The 21410-nt window shown below is 59.4% G+C and overlaps 1 protein-coding gene across 3 annotated transcripts in view; it reads right to left on the bottom strand.

Moving 5' to 3' along the window:
• The window catches only part of FOXP4 (forkhead box P4), a 202140-nt gene that overhangs the window by 2590 nt on the left and 178140 nt on the right, over positions 1-21410 (bottom strand). For 2 of the 3 annotated variants that reach the window (XM_060308531.2, XM_030870782.3), the window contains 13 exons: positions 17857-17952; positions 11715-11837; positions 11144-11230; positions 9456-9573; positions 9118-9328; positions 8738-8842; positions 7895-7982; positions 6754-6837; positions 6444-6651; positions 6287-6363; positions 5393-5494; positions 1845-1966; positions 372-438 (listed from right to left, as the gene is read on the bottom strand). In XM_060308531.2, the coding sequence (XP_060164514.1) occupies positions 372-438; positions 1845-1966; positions 5393-5494; positions 6287-6363; positions 6444-6651; positions 6754-6837; positions 7895-7982; positions 8738-8842; positions 9118-9328; positions 9456-9573; positions 11144-11230; positions 11715-11837; positions 17857-17952 (1488 nt within the window). The remainder of the gene's footprint in view (positions 1-371; positions 439-1844; positions 1967-5392; positions 5495-6286; positions 6364-6443; positions 6652-6753; positions 6838-7894; positions 7983-8737; positions 8843-9117; positions 9329-9455; positions 9574-11143; positions 11231-11714; positions 11838-17856; positions 17953-21410) is intronic. The other variant, XM_030870783.3, reaches the window with a different exon arrangement.

Here is a 21410-nt window from a genome sequence, read left to right as displayed (position 1 = left end):
GTCAGCGGGCTCCACCCAGTCAAGTACTGTCCCTTCCCCAGCCCTAGAGAGCCTCCCGTGTGTCCACGGGCTGGCAGATCTCTGGCACCCCCTCCCAAGGCCAGCGCTCCGAAGCTGAGCTGCCTCCCAGCTTTCCTGAGAACCTGGGCCTGACTTCTTCCCTTCCTGGGAGACAGAGGACCCCCACCCCCTGCCCCCGCTGCCACCCCAGATCTGTAAGCCAGGGAAGGGATCACCACTGGCTATGCCAACCTACCCGCTCTGTGCCCCGTCTCTGCCAGGGAGGGTGGGGGAATGTCTCTTCTGAAGACCAGTGTGCTGGAGGGAACGTGAGGGGGTGGGAGGACACTGGGCAGGGACCAGTCCACTACCTGGTAGCTGGCGTTAAGTGCTCCATAACTGAGGCCCGAAATCATGTTCTTCACCAGCGTGGGGCTCCTGGAGGAGAAAGAAGGCAGCGTCTGCTTCATTCATTCGCTTGTTCCTCACTCAGGTCTGGACCCTAACTGAGGGCGTGCTCTATGCCAGGGACTGTCCCATTCATGAATCCTGGGAGGCCAGAGTCGGCTGTGCCCCATCTTATTCAATCCTCCCACTGACCTGGCACATCTGGGACTGAAAGCCCCCTTCACAGGTGAGCTGCCGGGGCTCCTAGGGGCCCTGGAATGTGCCCAGGGTCTCAGGGCTGAGAAGTAGGACCCAGACCCCTCCCAGTGTCTGTCTCCACGTCAGGTGGCCCAGTATTTTCGCTCCAGTCTAGATTTCCCGATGTCTGGCAAGGTCCGAGTGATAACCTCCATAGTCCCCTACTATAAAATCCACTTTCTTGCCATCCTGAATTTTGGGACATCCAATAAGCTGTGTGCTCAGCCTGTCCCCACATGCTCCACACCAAAGGCTTTTCTGCACAAAAAAGTGATTAGGAGTTGGGTCAGGAAAAGCAATGGCTTAAGGCCATCCTTCCACAGTGACTATCCCCAGTTTAGAGGGTGTCTCAGAGAGGTTAAGGAACTGGCCCGAGGTCACACAGCTGGTGAGAAGCAGAGGTGTAATTCGAACCCAGGTCTTCTGATTCCAAGCTGATAAGGGGACAGGAAGATTCCAACCATTGTGCCTGGCACGTGGGGACACTCAGAAGGGAATGGCTTTCCTTTTCGGGTCCCAGCCCTGCCCCAGCACCCACAGCTGTCTGAGGGTAGAGAGGCTCTTGTCTGGGGTGAAGGAATCTTTGAGGGGCACAGGCGCCCACAGAGAGCCATCTAACTTGCTTCAGAGGCCCAAGATGCGCAGGCAAGCCCATGTGGGGTGCTCGGTGCGGGGAGGTGGTGGTGCTGGAAGGGAGGCTGAAAGAGGAAACCTCCCCCAGGTTCCTCAGTTTCCACTGGAAGTGCTACATGGTAGAGGTCAGAGACCCAGCTCTGCCAGGAATCTGCTGTGTGACCACCCTCCAGCCCCTTGTCCTCTCTGGGCCTCCTCTCCCTGTAAAATGAAGAGGGGGGGGGCCTGGAGATCTCACAGACTGGCTCATCCTGCAATAAGATGGGGGAGAGTGGCCCTGGGGATGGCAGCCCCCTCCCCAACGGCCACACTGGCGGCCACCTGCCCACGCCTCGGCTCCGGCCGGGGCTACTTTGGGCTTCTGTCTCTCTCTGGTGCCAGGTTCCCCTCAGCTCCTTCCCTCAGTCAGAAGCAAAAAACAGAAATGCCCTCTTCCTAATCATCTGAGATCCCAGGCTCTCCTGGGCTCCTTCACCCCTTTCCTCCCCCGACCCCCGACCCCACAGTGGGAAGGATCCGGGGCAGAGAGGTACCCTGGAGAGGTCTGGGGGGGTGGGCCCACGTACCCCGTCATCTTTGGTGGTCTCCGCTTCTGGTACTCCCGCTCGTCCACAGTCCACACGGCGCCCTTGACGTTCTCCACGCGCACGAAGCACTTGTGCAGGCTGAGGTTGTGTCGCACTGCATTCTGGGGGCGCAGTGACAAGAAGCAGACGCTCGGAGGTGGCCCCTCCTCCACTCGGGGGAGCACAGACAGGAGGGTCCTCAAGTCCCACCTTCCCCAGCAACAAGCCAGGGGAGGGCTGGGCAGGAGAAGATGCCGCTGGAGCCGAGGGAAGACCCCTCTGGGCCCTTAGAGCCAGGGGCTCCGGCATCCTCACCACCGCCAGCCCGTTGTATTGTCTGCTCCCTTCTCCCTGCCACGTGTTGGAAAACTCTTGTCTACCAAGTGAATGATACCTCGTTAGCGATAATCTGTTTTCTCAACATCGTTAGTCCGATGCACGTAGCTGTTAGGGCTTCTGAGCGGCACGAGACCACACTCAGGTCCTGGCACCTCAGTGAGCCTGGGACACCTTACCTCAGGTGCACACAGAGTTCCCATTAAGCCTTTGAAAGTTTTGGGAATAACTCAGGAAGCCTCACTGCAACCTTCCTTGACCTTGGAGCGTGGGAGCCTTGACTTTGGGCCGTGGCTCAGAACAGACGGCTTACTGAGAGCATGAGGTATACAGCAGAGGCCTAATACATACTTGTTAACATAAGGAAGCTGAGAGGAAGGAGAGCCTGGGTTTAGTGACTGTACAGCAAGAAGAGGAGGGACAAGTCACCTTGTCGGTCCCGCCTCCTCCCAGCAGGATAACTTCAGGAATTGAGGTCATCCGGTTTGTAGGACACTTGGGTGGGGGCAGGGGTGCTTGGCCCAATTCCCCCCGCACCCCGGGAACCTGGGCTAGGGCCCTAATCCACCCCACCACCGCCCACCATGTGCCTCGCTCTGTCCCCACGCTCTCCTCTCTCAACTTCACAGCCCCAGCCGTCCCTGTCCCTGTTACCTGTCCCCCCTCAGCCTCCCGCACCTCATCTCCATCCTTGTCTCCTCTTTACATTTCTAAACGGGGAGGAAAGCAGGCTGGGCAGGCAGCCCATGCCCCTGGAGATCGATCCCCTCTCCCTTTCTCCCTTCCAACTCTTGCCACTTGCAACTGGCCCGATTTCATTACCAATTTTAATTTGCCTCTAATTAAATCCTGTGTATTTTTCCGACTCGCTTGCTAATCCACGAGGGAGGCGGGCGGCTGGAGTGGAATCTCTTGGAGCGATAATTACAAAGGGCCTAATCACGCCGGGGCTCCTGCCTTGGAATAAATTTGCCCGCATTACGGGGCTCCGATCCTCTGCTTTGCAAATGAGAATGACCCCAATTTCCGAGGATGGCCTCACTGGGGCTTTTTTCCCTCATTTCGAAGCCTGATTCGTGATGAGAGACTAATTCGTTACGCTGAAACATTAACGGCAATTTAAGGGGTCTGGCAGGGGCTGCGTAAACAAAAGGACAGGCCCACAACATGGGCCCTGGGAGGGGACAGACACGGGGGGAGGGCTGGCGAGTACCATCAGCTTGGCAGATGGCAGCTCTGTCCCCGGATGAACGGCAGCTGGCCCGGCCCACGCCAGCTCCCAACCCTTCTGCCCTGGTCTGGAGTGGACAGCATCCCAGGGTGGGGGCCCAAGAGAGTAAAGGAGGAGGAAGGAAAGGAAGCTGAAATAGTTGAGGAGAAGAGGAGGGACCTCAAGGGGCAGATAAACGGGTCGGAAGTGGGGGTGGAAAAGAAAATAGAATTGGGAGTACACAGGGTGCATTTCCCAAGTGACGTGAATGGAAGCTTGGCGGCAAAAAATCCTGAAGGTCAGAGTAGACCGCAAGCTGAGGTGGATTCTGCTGGGCCACAGGGAGGGCGCAGGCAGTGCCCCCAGTGACAGAAGCAACAGCAGAGCACAGTTAAATGGGAAGGTCACTCAATGAGCTGGCTGCTTGCTGGGACCTAGACTAGGGGAGGGGAGATGGAGGTGAAGACCTGGGAGGGAGACACGCCGCTGAGATGACCAAGGCTGGGCCACCAGTCGAAGGTGGTATGAAGGCCCAAGGGGGCTGGGCTACAGGAGAGGTGGCTTCATGATGGTCATCGAGGGGTTTAAGAAAGTCACCTAAACTAGCTCCTCCCGACCTCAAGAAAGGAGAGAAGTAGAGATTGCAGAGGGTGATGCAGTTAAGAGAGAACGAGAAAGGAGGGTAGGTGGATGAGAGGCACTCTGCCCCCAAGGAGGAGGTTGTCTAGGGCAGTGAGGCTCCACATTGACTCCCCTAAAGGTAGAGGATTAATATACAATATTAAAGTAAACATTACATAACAATTGTAATGATCCCTAAAGTTTGTACAGGACTCTATCATTTCCGAAACGTGGTATCCAAACTGGCCTGCAGGTTGGAGACTGAACCAGGTGGCTCCAAGAAGGCCCTGAGGGCTCAGAGAGAGGGCAGGACTGTGGTTGGCAGGAAATGACATCACTCGCAGCCAATCACAGCAGCTGTCCCAGCCTTGCAGCCTCTTTGCCAAGCTTTGGGAATTGGGCACGGGGATACAGAAGGCCACGGAGCAGTCTCTCCTGCTGCACTTAGCACAGAGAAGGCAGAGAAGGCTGGGCCCTGTACAGACCCCACCTTGTCCTGGTCACTGGTAGGGAGGGGGCCCTAGTGACACTTGTTGAAACCTGGTGGGATCGGGGAGGTAGGCTGTTTAACTGCAGCTTCTGCACTGGCCAGCAGAGGGACTCAAGAGCCAGGGATCCACCTCAGGTCCTGAGATGTGGGGGACTCCTTCCCGGGTGTCCGTCCTTTCCCACAGGGCACCCACACTCCCTTCTCCTTCCCCTCACCCCCTCCCACCCTGCTGCACAGAACCTAATATTCTCACCCATCAGACAGCCAGACTCGTACCCCCCATGCTGGCTCTAGAAAAACAAAATGGCTTAGCGTCCCAGCCCACAACTCTTGTGTCCCATTTTCCTAGGTTCCCTCCCTTGTCTGTTTCTGATCCCCCAGGAAAACTCTTATGGCTGAAGGTGTTAAAATGACTAATTGGATGAAGACAATTATCTTCCTGGTACTGATGGCAGAGCTGGGGAGAGTGTGAGCGTTTGTGTTTGTGCCCCAGTGTATTACAGTCCAGGATCTCGGTCCACCCACGTGTCCAGGCCTGCGAGCCCCCTCCGTCCACCCACCCTGGGCTTCAGAGCATGCGCCTTTAGCCGAGGACTCTGAACCCTGAGGGTCTCCTGTGAATGTAACCCAGGCCTCCCTACCAGGCTCAGGCACTACCGACTCCCGCAGGCCCTACTTCAGGGGGCTGGGGTTTTTGGGCCCATGGGGGGAGCGCTCCAGAGAGGTGGAGGTGGAGGGGCCCAGGGCCCAGGGCCCAGCCTGGGGCCTGGTGGGGCCACGTCTATAGAACTGCCACCCTGAGGGGACTGTTAGGCAGCCTTGGTCTCAAAGGGATCTGGAGATGTCCAAGGCCGCCTGGGGCCCTGGCAAGGAGGAACGGGCATGCCTCACCTTCCAGGTGGCCGTGTTTCTCCGGAAATAGGCGAACATCCTGGTGAACCAGTTATAGATCTCATTCAGGGTCAGCTGCCTGTCGGGGGTTTCCAGGATGGCCTGTGGACAAGGAAGAAGTACAGAGACCCTCAGTCTGGGCCTGCAAGGGCCACAGGCCTGTGTGCTCTGCCCCAGCTCCCCTCAGCCTGGCCCCTAACTCATCTGAGAGCAGAGAAGACCCGCTGCGGAAGCATGTGGACAAGACTGGGGGTGCTTCATGGTCCCGAGAGGGGCAGGCTGGTTACAGCCCAGCCAGAGGCCAAAGGGAACACGAGCCTCGAGGGCCGTGCACTTGTGCGAGGAGCACGTGAACTTCTGCTGCAGGGAAAATGGCTCCAAGGGCCCCTGCCCTAGACTGGGAAGGAAAGCAGTATTCTTGGGAGAAAGAGGTCCGGGGGTGGGGACTGTTTGGAATTTATCCTGGTTTTTGTAAAGGGCACCCTAAACATGAGATGGCATGTGGATGTGTGTGTGTGTGTGCGTGTGTGCGCGCATCTGAGAGAGACAGACAAAAGGAGACAGACTACAAGTGACCATAAGTCTATCAGAAAATTGTCTCATGGGAGTGTGTGTACGTGGAAATGAGGGTATGGATGACACGGGGGGTGTAAGTGGCATCAACAGTGTGTGTGCTCCCACAGACAGGCCTGCGTGACCAGCAGGATGGCTCAGCTGAAGCCCATGTGAGGGGCCGTCTGGCTGAGAAGGAAAACGCAGGTGTGAGTGGGAGAGGACAAGTGTGAGATGGAAAGTTACGTTCTCTGGTCCCGGGACCCTGAGGGAAGGGTGCAGACTGTGTGCCTCCCACCCCCACCCCCACCCCCCGGACTCCGTCTACCTTCCCACGCTCACCTGGCGGATGAGAGAGGCGTAGGTGAAGGGGGGCCGGACGTCGGCGTTCTTGTAGAACTCATGATTCTGGGCCAGCTCTGGGGGAGACAGGCAGAGGCTGAGGTAGCCAGAAGTGGGGTCCAGCTTGGGGAAAGACACCCCTCCCCACGGCCCTTACCTGAGGAGATGGGGGAGCAGAACTTGTCGCTGGTCCTCCGCCGGGCGGGTCCCCCACTGTGCAGGGAGGCAGAGCCGAGGCCAGGGGGCCGTAGGGGGGTGACAGGGGCAGCGGCCGAGGTGGGGGGGTGTACGAGACCATCTGGGAACGAGTCCGCTGCGGAGACGGTCACCTTGGAGAATGAGGAGGAGCCGGGGACTGGGTTCAGCTGTGAGCAACGGGGAGGATGCTGAGACCAGTGCCGACAGGATGAGGGGTCCCGTGGTGGGGCGGGTTCTTGGAGGGCCGCAGGGAGGGGAGAGTCACTCACTGGCTGACTGAAGGGCTTGGGCTCCGAGGGCCGCATGTGCAGATGGGCCATCATGGCCTGCAGCCGCTCGCTCTCCTTGGCGAGCTGTGGAGAGGCGGGAGGTGAGCAGGGGTTGTGCCTGGTGGCGGGGAGGGGGCGGGGGGGGGGCAGTCGGGCCCTCCTCCTCCACATACCAAGCCCGTCACCACCATGCGCCCCCGCCCTTGGTACCCCAGCTCCCTCCGTCCCTTGCTCCTGGAAGACCTCGGCTTCTCCCTGCCCCTCTGGCCCCTCACACCCGCAAAGCCAGGACTGGGGGCTGCCTGCTCCATGAAGCCCTCCCCGCTTCTCCAGACTGTGTGTCCCCAGCCTAGACCCCCGCACAGCCGCTGCACTCTGGGGGCCCTTCTTCCCAACAGCACACGCCTTGCCTCCCGATCAAGAGCAGAGGCTGTGGCTGAACAACGCCCAAGTTCAGTGGCACCTGTGTGTGAGGGTGCCCTCACGCACTGAATGGAGAGGCAGGAATGGATGAATGATTCATTCACCCCCCATTCATAAATTCAATAGATCTTTTACAACCACCCTCTCACGCAGGGAGCTCTGCGAGGTGCCAGAGGGACAGGGGTAAACATCGATCGGCTGCCTGATGGCCTGTCCTGAGCAGCCTCCTGAGTATCCCGTGCTGCAGAGTGTAGACTCCGGGGCCAGACTGCCCTGGTTCCAATCCCAGCTCTGCCACCCACTGGCTGAGTGATCAGAGGCAAGTTACTTCACCTCTCTATGCCTCTGTGTTCTGTATCTGTAAATTGGGCATAATAATAGCAGCTACCAACCATATAAGGTTGTTCAGAGGATCCCTTGACTCACATAGGTATTTAGTAGAGCACAAGGTAAGGGCTCAGTATGTTAGCTATGCACACCATTTTTGTTGTTTGTGTTAGTATGAGTCTCTTCAGGACCTCGCATCAGAGAGGCCCCCAGCCCTGGTTTCCCCCTCAGAATCTGGCTGCCCTCACCTTACAACCATGGTAACGAGGACCTAGAAAGCATTCGATGACCCTTCCATGAGACCCCCTAAGTCCCTCCTGGAAAGTCAGTGCTGTGGGTGAGGCAGGGGTGGGAGCCCCCCACGCCCCTCTCCCGCAGCCGGAGGCCACACCTGGATCTCCAGCTGCTGCACCACCTGCATCTGCACGCGGCACTGGGCTGTGCTCCGGTCGTCCAGGGCGTGCTCTGTGTTGAGGTGTCTTCCGGGGGAGGAGGGGGTGGAGAAGAGAAAGTTGGCCCTGGTTCTGCTGTCACCACCCACCCCAACCCACCCTCTAATCCCGCCCACAGCCTGGAAAGCAGACAGACCAAGAGATACAAAGAAGGGAAAGGGATGGGGAAAAAAACAAAAACAAAAACGGGGCATCGGAGGAAGCCGCCTTCTCGTCAGCCTCCTTTGATGTCTTTGCTAAAACCCCAGCTACAGAGAGATCTAACTGCAAATGAACTAATTAAGTAAACCTCTGACGAAGCGTGAAAACAATTTGTTTGACCCTGATGCTGCGAGGGTCTGGGAGACAGTGGAGTTAATCAGTCAGTGACAGAGCCTGGCACGGCTACGGCAGCTGGCTGCCTGCTGCCAGCCGCCTGTCCGCCAGGCCCGAAGGCCGTCACTAGGCCGTCGCTCTCCGGGGCTGGGGCTGGGGGAAGCCGGGGAGGGCAGTGGGGGAAGTCTTCTCCTTCTCCTCACACCCCCAACCTGCTGGGCTCAGCAGCCTGGGGTTGGGGTGGGGAGGCTGCTGGCCCAGGAAATACAGACCGCAGACGGGGTAGGAGTGACCGGGGAGTTGATGGGGGGCAGAGAAGGAACGAGGCCCCCCCCCGGGGTGAGGATGGCAGGACAGCTGGTGGCTGAAGGCGCAAGAAGTGACAAGCTGGGTGGCAGGCTGGGGGATGAGGGGCCCTGTTAGGGGAGGCAGGCTGGGGGGCAAAGGAGAGTGGGGCTGACACCTACTTGATAAACTGGCCCAGGTCTTCACACAGGGTCTCACAGCCTGGCCACTTGCACTCTCCGTGTCCGTAGAGGGGGTGGGAGCCGGGCGTCTCCTCGTGGGAGGAGCTGGGAGGGCAGGAGGGAGATGGTGGTCAGGGACCCTGAAGACCCTGGCAGCCCTGGGTCCCGCCCAGTCCCAGCTCTCCTACTGATGACGTTTCTGTCCCTAATACAGGTTCCCCAGAGGCCAGGCACAGTTGTGCGTGCCCCGGGAGAGGCAAACCTGCCCATCCCTGAGCTCCACAACCCCACCCCAGCCTCTACCACAGGTGCTAGCCCTCAGGGTCAAGGCCAGTCCCCGGGCAGGTCTGCAGCACCTCCTCCCAGCCGGAGCCCCATACCTGTCTCTCCGAGGTGTGAGCACAGTGGGCTGTCCGTTGGGCAGGGTGTGGTGGGAGAGGGGGGGTGAGACTTTGGGGGGGGCGGCGAACGAGGTAGCGGTGGTGGCCGTGCCGGTGAGGTCCAGCCCCTCCTGCTTAACGCTGTCCTCGGCGGGCTGCCCGGGGGCACCCTCGCCCTTCCACAGCTGGGGCAGGTCCGTCGGGCACACGGCTGCGATGGGAGGGAGAGAGAGGGGAGGCTGGCCGGGCCCCAGGAACGCACGGGGCCCCCACCTCACTCCCGGGAGCGGGGACAGCGAGGGTGTGGGGCTGGGGCTGGCTGAGGGGCGGGCACTCACCTTGGCCGGGCTGCAGGCTGACCAGCCCCTGTCTCTGCAGGTTGAGCAGGTGCTGTTGCTGCAGCTGTTGCATTTGCAGGAGCTGCTGCTGGAAGGCCAGCTGCTTGTTCCCCAGGGCCTGGTGGGGGGCCCGAGGGGGCGGGCAGAGAGGGGTACCATCAGCCTCAGGCGTGCCATCTGGCCCCCACCCTGCGGCCGCCCCCTCCCAGGGCCTGTCGGCCCCCGGAGCTGTCGTTGTGGTGTCCGCAGCTGCAGCCTCCCTGCTCCCGGCCCAGCTTCCATAGGGCTGCATGCCTCCTCGCAGGAAACACGCACGCACACACACACACACACACGCACGCACGCACGCACGCACGCGCGCAGACACACACGGCCAGACCCAGACACGCAGCACGACGCCCTCCCCGCTCCCGCCTCCCTCCTTCCGCTGCTTCGGCTCCCGCACCACAGCTGTGCTCGCCTGGGGGGCGCGGGGGGCTCTCATCACAATGATGGATGAGCCTGTCAGACTCCAGGGGCCACTCCCGCCTGGCGGGCACCCTTCCCACATGCCCGGGGTGCCCCCCTTCCGCTCTGAGGAGGGGGCCTTCTCCCCTCCAGCTCCTCTCCTCTCTTGCTTCTTAGATACAGAGAATCAAGGCGTCTGACGGGACTTTCAAAGATCAGTATCGACAGGTCATCAGGACCCAGGCTAGGGAACAGTCACATCACTGCTGCCCAGGTGCCCGCCGCCTGCCCGCACTTGCTCACTCTGCTCTTAGTGGCTCCCTCTCTCCTGCTCTGGCCCTGCTCCCCCCGCCCCCCCACCCCCAGATTCAGTACTTCACACAAGCACTGGCAGTCAGTCTGTCAGCAAGCCTTTTCTGAGCCCCAGGAGCTGAGCCTGTCCCGGGCTCTGGAGGCAGGGATGGCTCAGCCCACCTGCCCTGGAGGTGGGGTGGTGGGCTGGCTATTCAGCCTAGAGACAATGCAGAGAAGGAAGCAAAGAGGAGACCTTTGAGGGGGAGGCTGAGGGCGGGAGGGAATGACTGGGGGTCAGCAGGGCAGCCTCCTGGGAAGAGGCAACTCGAACTTGGCTGTGGTTTGGCCAGCAGGAGGGAAGTGCGTGTCTGGGACACGGGGTGGGGGGCACTGCAGGGCCTGGTATGGAAGCTCAGAAGGCACTGTGGCCCAGATGGGGCAGGGGGTGCAGGCTGGGGAGTTCTCTGGAGATGCAGGGCAGGATGTTACAAGAAGCAACAGAAGTTGGGGCAGGGCTGAGGGGAGGGACTGAAAGATTTTCAGAACCAGGCTAGAGGGCTGAGGTGCTGGGTCACTAACAGACAAGCAGGCAGGAAGAGGGCATGACCACGAGGCAGCCGGTCATGAGTGCGGACCATCCAACACTCACATACCCGTCTACGCGTATGTGCTCAGGTAACACAGGGCTCAGCCCTTCTGCTCTCCTAATCCAACAACACAGAGCGAGGAGAGGAGGTCTGAATGGGGTTGAGGGGAGGTGGTGGAATGTGGGCCTCCATCCCCCCATCCGGTCCCCCAGCCTTTCCTGGTTTTTCTACTATCCCCACAAGACCATTCTGTCCTGACCACTTTGGGACTCCCAGCCCCTGGCTAGGAGAGGGCTGGCGCTGCAGGCGAGGGGCGGGGGTCCTTTGAGGGGCACATCCAGCCCTGCCCGAGCCCCTTACCTCTTTGGGTTGCTGCTTCCCAGCCTGCTGCTGCGTGAGGAGTTGTAAGTGGAGCTGCTCTTGCTGCTTCTTGTAATATTCCTGCAGCTGGGGGTCGACAGCAGGGTGGGAGTGGGTTAGCACGCGGGGGACTGCTGACCCCAAAGCAACGGCCAACCCTCCCGTGACTGGGCTGCTGTGAAACAGACGGCCCCGCAGGGAGATGTCTGCTCCGAGAGAGGCTCTCCCAGAGCAGAGCCTGGACGGAGAGGGGAGAGGGGAGCCTCCCCCTCCCTTGGTGGGTGAGGATGAAGTACCAGCATGTTCTCTGTCCTCCCCTGGGGTTTGGAGATACAGGTGGGGCGCTGTGAGGCCGTATGGGGGTGTGTGGGCGAGGCCTGACCTCTGACCCCTCCCCAGCTGTCCTGGAGGAATGCAGGTCAGTCCGGCCGGAGCGGTCTCTCTGGTTTCTGCCACTGCTTTGGCCTTTGGTGATGTTGGTAGTAAACAGGGTGGGAGTGGGGAGGCCAGTGCCTGGAACACCTCACCCTCCTCTCCCTTATCTCCTGGGCGGCCCCGGGGCCAGACTCACCTGCTGCAGCATGAGCGCCTGCTGCTGCTGGAGCAAGGCCTGCAGCTGTGGGGGCGACAGGATCTGCTGCATCTGCTGGGGGGTGAGCATCTGCGGCGACATCATGGCCACCGACACGGGCACCTGTGAGATTCGGCCGCGTCAGCCCCTCACCTCTGCCCCACCCCGGGGAGGGTCCGCGCCCAAGCCCCTGCCCACAGCAGGGCAGAGCAGCTCCGCAGTGAGCTGCCTGGGCTCACATTCTGGCTCTGCCACCTGCTAGCTGTGCGTCTCTGGACAAGTGACTCACCTCCCTTGTTCTTGGTTTTCTCGTCTCTGAAATGGAAGTAGCGATAGTGCCTGCCTCTTAAGGTCATCACGAGGGCTAATGAGTTAGTACTTAGAACAGAGCCTGCAAGCGGTTGGACATTATTGCAGGATGTGCTGTCTTTGGTGCACAAAGATTAGACCCCAGCGACACTGGTTAGTAGAACCCATGCTTTGCAGGGTTTCTCCCCCAGTGATGGGGAGGGGCAGCACCTAGCCACTGCTCACTCCAGCTCAGTCTGTTCTGAGAACACGACCCACAAGGTGGGCCTGGCCAGGAGGGCAGCCTGCAGCCATGGATGGGAAGGTTTCAAACTGTAGCCCACATGGCATGAGGACCTGGACTTTGGCCCCTCTCACATGCGTGTCACGTGCTCCAGCACACCTGTCTAGACGGCACACACAGTGACCGGGAGCTGACGCCCAGGGAGCACCGTGAGGGCCACCCTGTGTGAGTGTGTACGTGTCATCACCTAACTAGGTCCCAGTGGGGTGGAAAGAACGCCATGCAGAGACGCGGGGAGAGGCGGGCTGCTCCTCCTCGCTCTGCAATGAACTTGCCAAGTGACCTCCAGCCATTCACTGGCTGTCTCTGAGGTGTCAGTTTCCTCCACCATAAAACAGAGACGCCTCCTTCCAGCAGGAACTTGCAAGATTCTCATAGTAGGGCAGCTGTCTGCCCCCTGCCCTGGGTGAGGCCTCTGTAGGAGGCCCAGAGAATCTAGCTACAGGCAAAAGGTTCAGGGAAAAGCAGTATCATCATTCTTTTCCCAGTTCCCACCTCCCCTGAAACCCCTAGCCTGTGCAGTCATAGCCTGGGTGGTCCAAGCTGCAGCACTGTCTTGATGCCCTGTTTTAGCAGGACAGGTGTCCTGACAGGGCGATCGGCCACCCCCATCGCGCTTCAAGCTCCGTGTGCACAAGTCTGTAATCTCCCGTCTCACTCCCCAGCCCTAGCAGAGCTGGCACATGGCAGGCACTCACCAAGTGTGTGCTCCCCAGAGTTGAGTTACCTTCTTGGCAGATCAACCCTGGGGCAGGGAGGGAGGGGTGCCGGTGGGCCAGTCCAGGGGGAGTGTCTTGCAGAGACTTGTCCTGGTCAGGACAGCACAGGTTATGTCCCCAGTGGATTCCTGGGCCCTTTCACCTTCCCCCAGCCCCACAGGCGGGGCAGAAGAGGAGGAGTTGGTTCCATTCAGGATCCCTGGCAGGGGCAAGGCTCAGCCTCAAGCCACCAGTGAGGGCATCCCCAGGCAGAGGAGCAACGGGGGGAAGTGCAGTGGCTCCAGGGACATCGGTAAGTCTCACTGCCCCCACCTCTTCTTGCCCCCCCTTCACTAGTGGCTGAGCCCCAGCCCTGGGCTCCCCTCCTTTACTGCAGCCATCTCTGTGCAAACATCCCTGGAAGGGGCACCTAGCTTTTTAGCCACGGCCACACCGTGTGAATGAAGGCTCTGAGGGGCCTCTAACGACGAGCCTTAAGCGGCAGCGTTGGGACTCAGGTGCAGGTCTGTGTGCTCTGCAGTTCCCTATGTTCCCACATCCCACACCGCCTGTCCCCCCGCCGCTCAGAGCAGGTCTTGAGAAGGGTTAGGAGAGTGTGTGGAAATGGAACCATCCAGGGAGCTCAAGGGTTCGATGAGGCTAGAGATCCCAAGGGCCAACCTCTCTTTACAACTGTCTCCTGGGGAGGCTCGGGAAAGCCAGGCTGCAGGGCTCCTCTGGTTCCCACTCTCGGAGGGGCAGGCCGTGGCACACATCCAGCCCCCCCTTGCAGAGCCAGCCTGTATCCTTTGCTGGGTGCCCCCGAGGCAGCTGCCTGTCCTTTGACACGGGGGCCCCCAACATGGTGGAGCTCAGAGCCCTGGATTTCTGAGTCAGATGACCCAGGTTCTTGTCCCTGACACTGACTATCTTTTGAAATTGCCTCACTTTCTGCATCTGCTAACTGGGCTTTGGCACAGCTGCCCTCCCCGCTCCACAGGACTACTCAAGATCATGTTGGTGGCGGCTGACTACATGCCAGGCGTGCCAGGTGCCTGGCTAAGCCTTTTATGTGTATTATCTCCCCGAATCCTCACCGCAGCCCTGGGAGGAGGGTACCATCATCGTCACCATTTTAGAGGTGAGAAAACCGAGGCCTAGAGGGACAGTGGGGGAAGAAGTAAGTGAAAGTGATTTGTATGGCCATGAAATTCTACACAAATGTAAAGAAAATTACTTTTTAAAACATTCTGGATTTTCCTTTCCCCTTCTTTCCCTCCCCTCCTCCACGAGTGCACCTTAGGCGCGCCAGGGCCCCAACGTTCCGGCCCCAGGGCCGTTACGTGGCAAGGGTCACTTTGGGCAAAAGCTCTGGGCCTCCCATGCTCACGGCTGTGAGAACTGAACTAGAGGAGATGGACAGGGCCCCCAGCCGAGGAGACTGAGCCTAGACACCCAGGAGGTCTTTCCAGGCACCAGGGGTGTGAGTCACCGCGAGTGGCCTGCAGGAAAGGATGTGGTATTTCCTTCCTTGGGGCTTTCCTACTTGGAGGCAGGGGAATGGAAGAGATGACCTTGGAAGGCCTCCCTGGCCCCTGCTGCTCCTGCCAGTTGGCTGAGCTGCAGGCTGGAGAGGCGGCTGCGGTAATCTGGATGGATTACCTTGTGTGTACTTGTCTTGAAGGTGGCCCAGCAGGGTCAAGAAAGGTCAGTGAGGTGGCGGCTGCCTGCTATCTCCTGAGCTGGCTGAGCCCATCCCTTCCCCTCACATCCCTGGGGGTTCTGAGGAGTGAGCTGGAGCTCCCCTGGTGTCCCCACTGACCCCTCACCAGGCTGGGATGTGTCAGGATGGGCACCGTCAGCTAGTCAGCCCAGCGAGGCCCGTGAGTCACCATCTGGAGGGCAGCCAGGGCAGCTAAATGCTTACAAAAGCCCTGGCAGTGTGAGCCCCGGGCAAAATGCCGACAGCTGCCTCCAGCCCCTCCCTCGGGGACCCTGCTCAGGCCTGGAGCCCTCCGACCACCATGTAAATCATCACCGTGGGGCAGACACTAGGTCATTTACAAAATCATCTCGTTTTATCCTCACCATCCTAGGGGATAGATGCTGTTATTAGCCCCATTTTGCAGATGAGGCAACTCAGGCCCAGAAAGGTTAAGAAACTTGTCCAAAGTCACACAGCTGACAAGGGGCAGAGCCAGGATTTTAACCCAAACAACCAGCTCCAGAACTCACACCTTCCCGCATACACTGTGATGCTGCCGCGTGCTTAGCATAGTAGTGAACTGCAGTCCCCAGTACAGAGCCCTGGCCCGATGGTTCTCCGGGCTTGGGGAGATGGGGGTTCTTGGGGCCATGTCTGAACTTCTCCAGGAGCCTGGAGCCCCAACCCTGGATACCTTCCTTGCCTCTCATCCCCACCCTCAGGTTCATAATCTCCAAGGAAGTGGGGCTTCTGACCCCGTATGGGGTCCCGGGCCTAGAAATAGCTTTTCTAAGAACTCAAGGCTGGTGGTGGGAGAGGGGAGAGCATATTTTGTTGATCTGGGGCCTGAATCAAGTGGGTAATGCAGATCGATGGCAGCCTCTTTCCCAGTGGTCCCCAACTCAAGGCAGGATTGCCTGCCCACTCACCTCCCAGCCATGTTCACCACCCCTCTCTTAGAGCCAGCTTCAGAAGAGTTTCTAAAACCATATTAGGTCTCCAGCTCCAGCCTGGAGACTGCCTGGTTTGTCCCTGGCGCCTGGGCCCCGGGCAGGGAGAGCTCAGTCACAGAAGGCAGCACAGGTAGCTGGGAGTTTGGGCAGAAGGTTGGCTAGGGCAGGCCCCTTAGCTGTGCCCAGTCTTCGTCTCATCTTCTCAGCCCCCTTGCCATTTCTAGAAGTTCTTCTTGGTGTCTCACCACGATCTTTCTTGCTGCAGCTCCAGCCAGGACTGAGGACTACCTTCTGGTCATTTGCAAGGGAGTTGAACCTAAACTAAGCTCTGGCCTAGTCTCCCCACACACCCAGGGACCCCGATCCCCATACTTAAGAGGTTGAGTTTGGGTCCTTGATGCTGGCACCAAATTGTATCCATCCCAACCCTCAGCCTCGAAATAAGCTTCCTCCGTGTCAGGTACCATCCCTGCTCCTCCCAGCCCATCATACATGGTAAGCACTCTGCAAACGTTGTCAGTTTAGGAAGTACTGAGTAAGTGTTTGTTGAGCGACCCCTCTCGTTTTTTGGGGGTGGGGGTGATCTCCGAAGGAAGATTCCACAGCCTCCTTTCCTTTCTTAATTATTTCAGATCCTACCCTTCTTACCCTGCTGCAAAGTCCTTCTTGATGTCTGACCTCAGTCCCTCCAACCACCATCCAGCTCCCTCCCTCTTACTTGGGTCTGGAGATCCTCTCTGGGCTGGGGAACATTCCTACTGTTCCCCAGCCTACCCTTCCCTGTTCTTAGAAGCAGGTACTAGGCTGGGCCCAGGGTAGAAAATTCAGAACAGATTCAGAACAGTAGCCCGAGGGCCACTTCAGACCCAGGGAGTATATGGGGGGCTCCCGAATTCAAAGAGACCCAGTCCTGACACTACGGGGGCATGAGAACCTACTACCTCATTCCCGTTAGTGGCTTATCCGAACTGTCCTCCCCTTCCCCGCCCAGGCCACTACCCCTCTTTGCCCAACTCCTCCCCCTGAGGGCTGTCTCATTAGGTTGGAGACTTTTAAAAGAGGGTCACTGCTCAGGCCCCACAACTGTCCTGTCCAGCACCTTCAACTTCTGGAAAGTACCTTCGGAATGTAAGCTTGTTTCACAGAAAACCCAGATGTGCCCGTGGAGCCACAGAGCACTGGAATCTGCCCCAGGACAAACCCAGTCCCGGGTCCTTCTCCGGCCACCCTGTACCCCCTCCCTGCCCTGCTCCTCTCGTCGCCCCACTCCCTCAGCACCCCACCCTTCAGGCTTCAGCGCTTTGCGGATCGGATCGTGCTCACCCTTCCTCCCTTAGATAAACTTCCTTCCAAAGCCCCGCTTAGTCCCCTCCCCAATTTGGAGCCACCACCCCTCTCCCCCCGCCCCCCCCCAAGAGGGGTGGGGAGAGCGAGGAAGCCCGGCTGTGGGGGGTGGGAGGGGGAGGGGAGCCAGGGAGGGAGGGGAGCTAGGGGGAGGGGAGCGGGCTGCCGGCGGAGCTGTGACCCACCCCGACTCAGACGGCAATTCTCCCAAGTTCTTTGTGACACAAAAGGTAAACAGAAGGCCTGGCTTACCCCCCCCCCCCCGCCCCCAACCCCATCTCCCCTCCCCTCCCCCAGCCAGCCAGATGGGCCGGCACGCTGCGGGGAAGGGAGAGGGGGACAAAAAGGGCAGACTGTGCAAAGGAAAACAAAAGAGACACAGAGACACCAAGAGACAGGAAACGTGGGGAGACAGAGAGAGCTGGTGGGTGAGAGACGAGGAGGTGGGGGGAGGGCGTGGTGGTCTCAGCAAGTGAGACAGCCTGGAGGGGAGCAGAGAGGGACGGGCCCAGTGACCCGGAAGTGCCAGGGAGAGGCCCTGGGCGCAGAGCCAGGGAAGAGGAGGCAGGCAGACAGGTACAGAGACAGAGGGCTCAAGCAGACTCAAACTCTGAGCGCCAGATGTGAGGCTTGGTAGAGGAAGGGCTGGGCGGTCAGGTGCAGATGAGAAGGTGGTGTTTCTTCTCCTGCCCCTGCAGTGACTGCAATCCCCTCTGGAGAGCCGCCCCCTCCCTGGCACTGGGGATGGGGCCAGAGCAATTCCCCAGCCGGTCCTTCCCCTCCCTCGGTGCCAAGCCCACCCTCCGACCCGGCCCCAGCCCAGCCCAGTACAGCAGGGCCTCCTCCTCACCTGCACGGCAGAGGCCGACTGCTTGCTGTCATTGTTCCCTGGGGAGCTCAGGCCCGAGGCCTGCTGCAGCAGGAACTGCCGGGCCACTTGGAGAGCCTGCAAGACAGGGAGGAATCAGTGCTCCGTGGGAGGGCAAGGGTCAGTGCAGGATCCTGGATTCAGGGAGCGTTTGGAGAGAATAAAGGGGAGGAGGTCAGGGTCATGTAGAAGGTCTTGGGGATGAGTGAGAGGGTCACAGGGTCCACCTGGGCTAGGGGATAAGGATAGAGGTAGGAGTCACTGAGAGAAGCTGCCAGGCTTTGGGGATCAGAACCTGTAGGGACTCACTCTGGGACCTGGTGAGGTTTTGTTGGGACTCAATGGGGTCAGCTAATGGGTCAGTGGTCAAAACAAGGACCCAGGAGAAAGTACAGCGGTGGACTCAGCCTATTAATAGTAGGTCCAGTTTGTCGAGCATCTACATGTGTCAGGCACTTTACAGGCAAGATGTCATTTAATCCTCTCCTGGGAGGGTGTGAGGTAGGGATTATCAGTCCCATTTTGCAGATGAGGAAACGGAAGATAAGTAATACGCCCAAGGTCACACAGCTAGGAAGCGCCAGAGCCAGGATTTGAGGCCAAGAAGCCTGGCTCCAAGGCCATCTGCCTTACTAGGTGGTCGGTCTGGGGGCTATGGGAGTAGCGTTCGCTTGGAGTCAGAGCACACGGTTGGAGGGATGAGGGTTGGAGTCTCAGGGTCTGAGCGCTACGTGGCTTTATGAGTCAGGGCAGGAGGTCTGGGAGCAGGGCCTTGTGGCACTGGGGGAATTGGATCAAGTCCTGAAGGGAGTGTGTGAGCTATCAGTGAGTTACACTGACTGTAGTGGTCGGGGCTTGGAGGCCACGGTGGCTCAGACTGGGCTCTCAGCTGGTGGGATCATGAGAATGGGAGATGCATGGAGTCTGCAGGAGCAGCCTCTCCGGCCAGGCAGTGGGCCTAGGAGGTGGGCGGACGAGCAGTGAGAGGTTGAGCAGGAGAGGTCAGGTAGGAGACAGAGGCCAGGAAGTTCTCTGTAAGGTCAGCCAAGCAAGCCCTCCATCCCCGGCCACTCCAGGTCAGTAAGGGGCTCAGAGGCAGGGGATGTGGGGACCTGTCCTGAATCCACATTTCAGGAGCACAAAATATACCCAGGTTCCTCAAAGATTTCCTTGGGGGCCAGAGCAGTTGTGTCCAGGCTTTTGACAGGGGGGCCTGGCATCAGGCAGACCTGGGTTTGAAGCCCAGTTGTGCCGCCTACCGGTAGTGTGACCTTGGGCAAGTTATCCCCTATCTTTGTGTTCCAGTCTGCTCTGCAAAACTGGGCCACTACCTAACTCTGAAATACGTGCGGGTGGGGGTGGGGTGTTAAAGGACCAATGCTTGGCACTTGGTCGGCATTCGAGGAGCAACGGCTTCCTTCCCTCCCGTATCCTGAATCTCTCACCTCCTCCAGCCTCTCCCCAGCGCACCTATTAAAAGCAACAGGCCACCTGCGGCTTCCTCGCACATCAATCCACACACACTTGTCTGTCCTCACGTGGACTTCCACTCTCCTACCCACCGCGAGCACCACCAAGGCAGACCTATAAGGTGGGACACGGATGCACTCATAGCCCCCCACCCCGCCCCTCAGCAAACACTTAGGGGGCGCCCACTGTACACTAAGCTTATATACACACCCCCTTCGCAGCCCTTTCACTGAATAGCTGAGCCTCCCTGAGGCCTAAACCTAGTTTACCTTAGGACAGTACCTAAACACCCCCGGTGTATCTATGGGAGCGTGTCCCGGGCAGACCTGGCGTCCAGATCGGCGTGCCCCTCACCAGCGCCCCAGATCCTAGGCCTCCTCCACACCCCTCCTCCCCGGGACCTCACACTGGGAGGAGTGGCCCGGGGTTGCTTCTCTTCAAGATTCACATCAGAAAGTAGAAATCTGACCTGAGTCAAGGGCTCTGAGAGGCTGTGGGAGGAGGTGCAGGGTGAAGAAGGGGAAGGAGGTGGCCAGCTGCTCATCCGGAAGGGGCCCTGCCTCTATGTGCCTCGTTTTTAGGGACCCCCCCCCACCCAGGTCTAATGACACGGGCTGGACAGATGCTCTCTGTCCTCCAAAGGTAGAGATGGGGTAGAGGGGTCAGAGATCAGGGGGCAAGGTGGGTGAAGAGGATGGCTCAGAGGGGCGGGCAGCTCAGGTGACCCAGAGGGGATGCTGGTCAGGGTGGGGGGAGGAAGCCCCCCCCACCCAATCCCTGGTGGGAAGAGGGGAGCCACAGGGGAGGGTTTTCCAGGGGAAGTTGGAGGGAGTCCCGAGCAGTCTCCTGGTGGGGGGAGTGGCCTGGGGGGCTGGATTCTCTCCCCACTGACTCACTTACTTGGTGGTCCCCTGGAGCATGAAATTACAAGATTTACAGGAAAAAAATGACAGGGCCTTGCAATCTCATTCCTGTGAGACCTCCCTGCGACAGGCCCCACCCCTCCCATCACTCTGAGCCTTTCCTCCCCCGTTAGGCCAGGTGACGGGATCAGGTGCGACTCTAGGCCTGGCCAGGTTGTCACCTCCTCTGACCTCCCACCCTTCCCCCCACACTCCTTCCTTCCGCTTCCTACGTGCCAGGGACGGTGCTAGGTGCTGGGGACACAGAGAAACAGAACTTGGCCCTGCCCCAGGGCTCAGGGCCTGTGCTGTGATGAGATGCCCGTCACAGACTGAGGTGGATGGAGATGGACACCAGCACCAGGGCCCAGACGAGGTGGCAACACTGACTGGAGGCTGGAAGGGCAGGCTCACCAAGTGGACAGAAGGGTGAAGGGTTCAGAGCGTTCCAGGCGCAGCGACCCTCATACCACAGGCGACTGAAATAGCCGGTGAGTCTGGGGGCCTGGAAACCACTTGCAGGGACAGAAAATTGAGCTGTGTTGGAGGTCAGTAGCCAGAGAGGCTGGAGGAGCCCAAGGGGTCTGCTCCTCTAGGCACTTCATTCATTCATCCTTCACTCATTCCTTCATTCACTTTCACGGCCACCCACCTCAAACTGGCTTGGAGAAGAAGGGGAGGTGACAGTGGGCAGCACACGCTCATTTCATGGACTTCGCTTACAGCCCAGCCTTGACCCAATCAGGGACTTGGTACCACCTAAAGATCACCCTATAGGTGCCCAGGGGTGAGGGTGATGGGCAGACCCTGGGTTTGGGGCCCAATCTCCCCTCCCCAGATGGCCTGGACATGTCACTGACTGCTCAGTGCCCTGTAATGCTACGCCATCCCCCACCCCCATCTGGACCCCTAGCCAGGGATGGTGCTCTGGGAGGAGGGGCGGGGGAGGCCCTCTGGCCTAGGATGTCCTCCTCCAGGGTGGTCACCCAAGGGATCAGGTAGGTCTAAGACTTTCTAAAGCCCCGAGTCACAGTCGCCGCTCTGGCACACCAGGCATGTGTCTGCACTGCCTGCCGTGGCTGGGGCCTGATACACGGGGTTCAGTTTCTCTTCCTTGTGGGCCAGATACAGCTTTGAGTAGGAAGAGGCATTGAGAATCCCACC

Source organism: Globicephala melas, chromosome 11, assembly GCF_963455315.2.
Source record: "Globicephala melas chromosome 11, mGloMel1.2, whole genome shotgun sequence".
Classification (NCBI taxonomy): Eukaryota; Metazoa; Chordata; class Mammalia; order Artiodactyla; family Delphinidae; genus Globicephala; species Globicephala melas.
The sequence above is the reverse complement of the archived record's forward strand: the minus strand, read 5'-3'. Positions and strand labels throughout refer to the sequence as shown.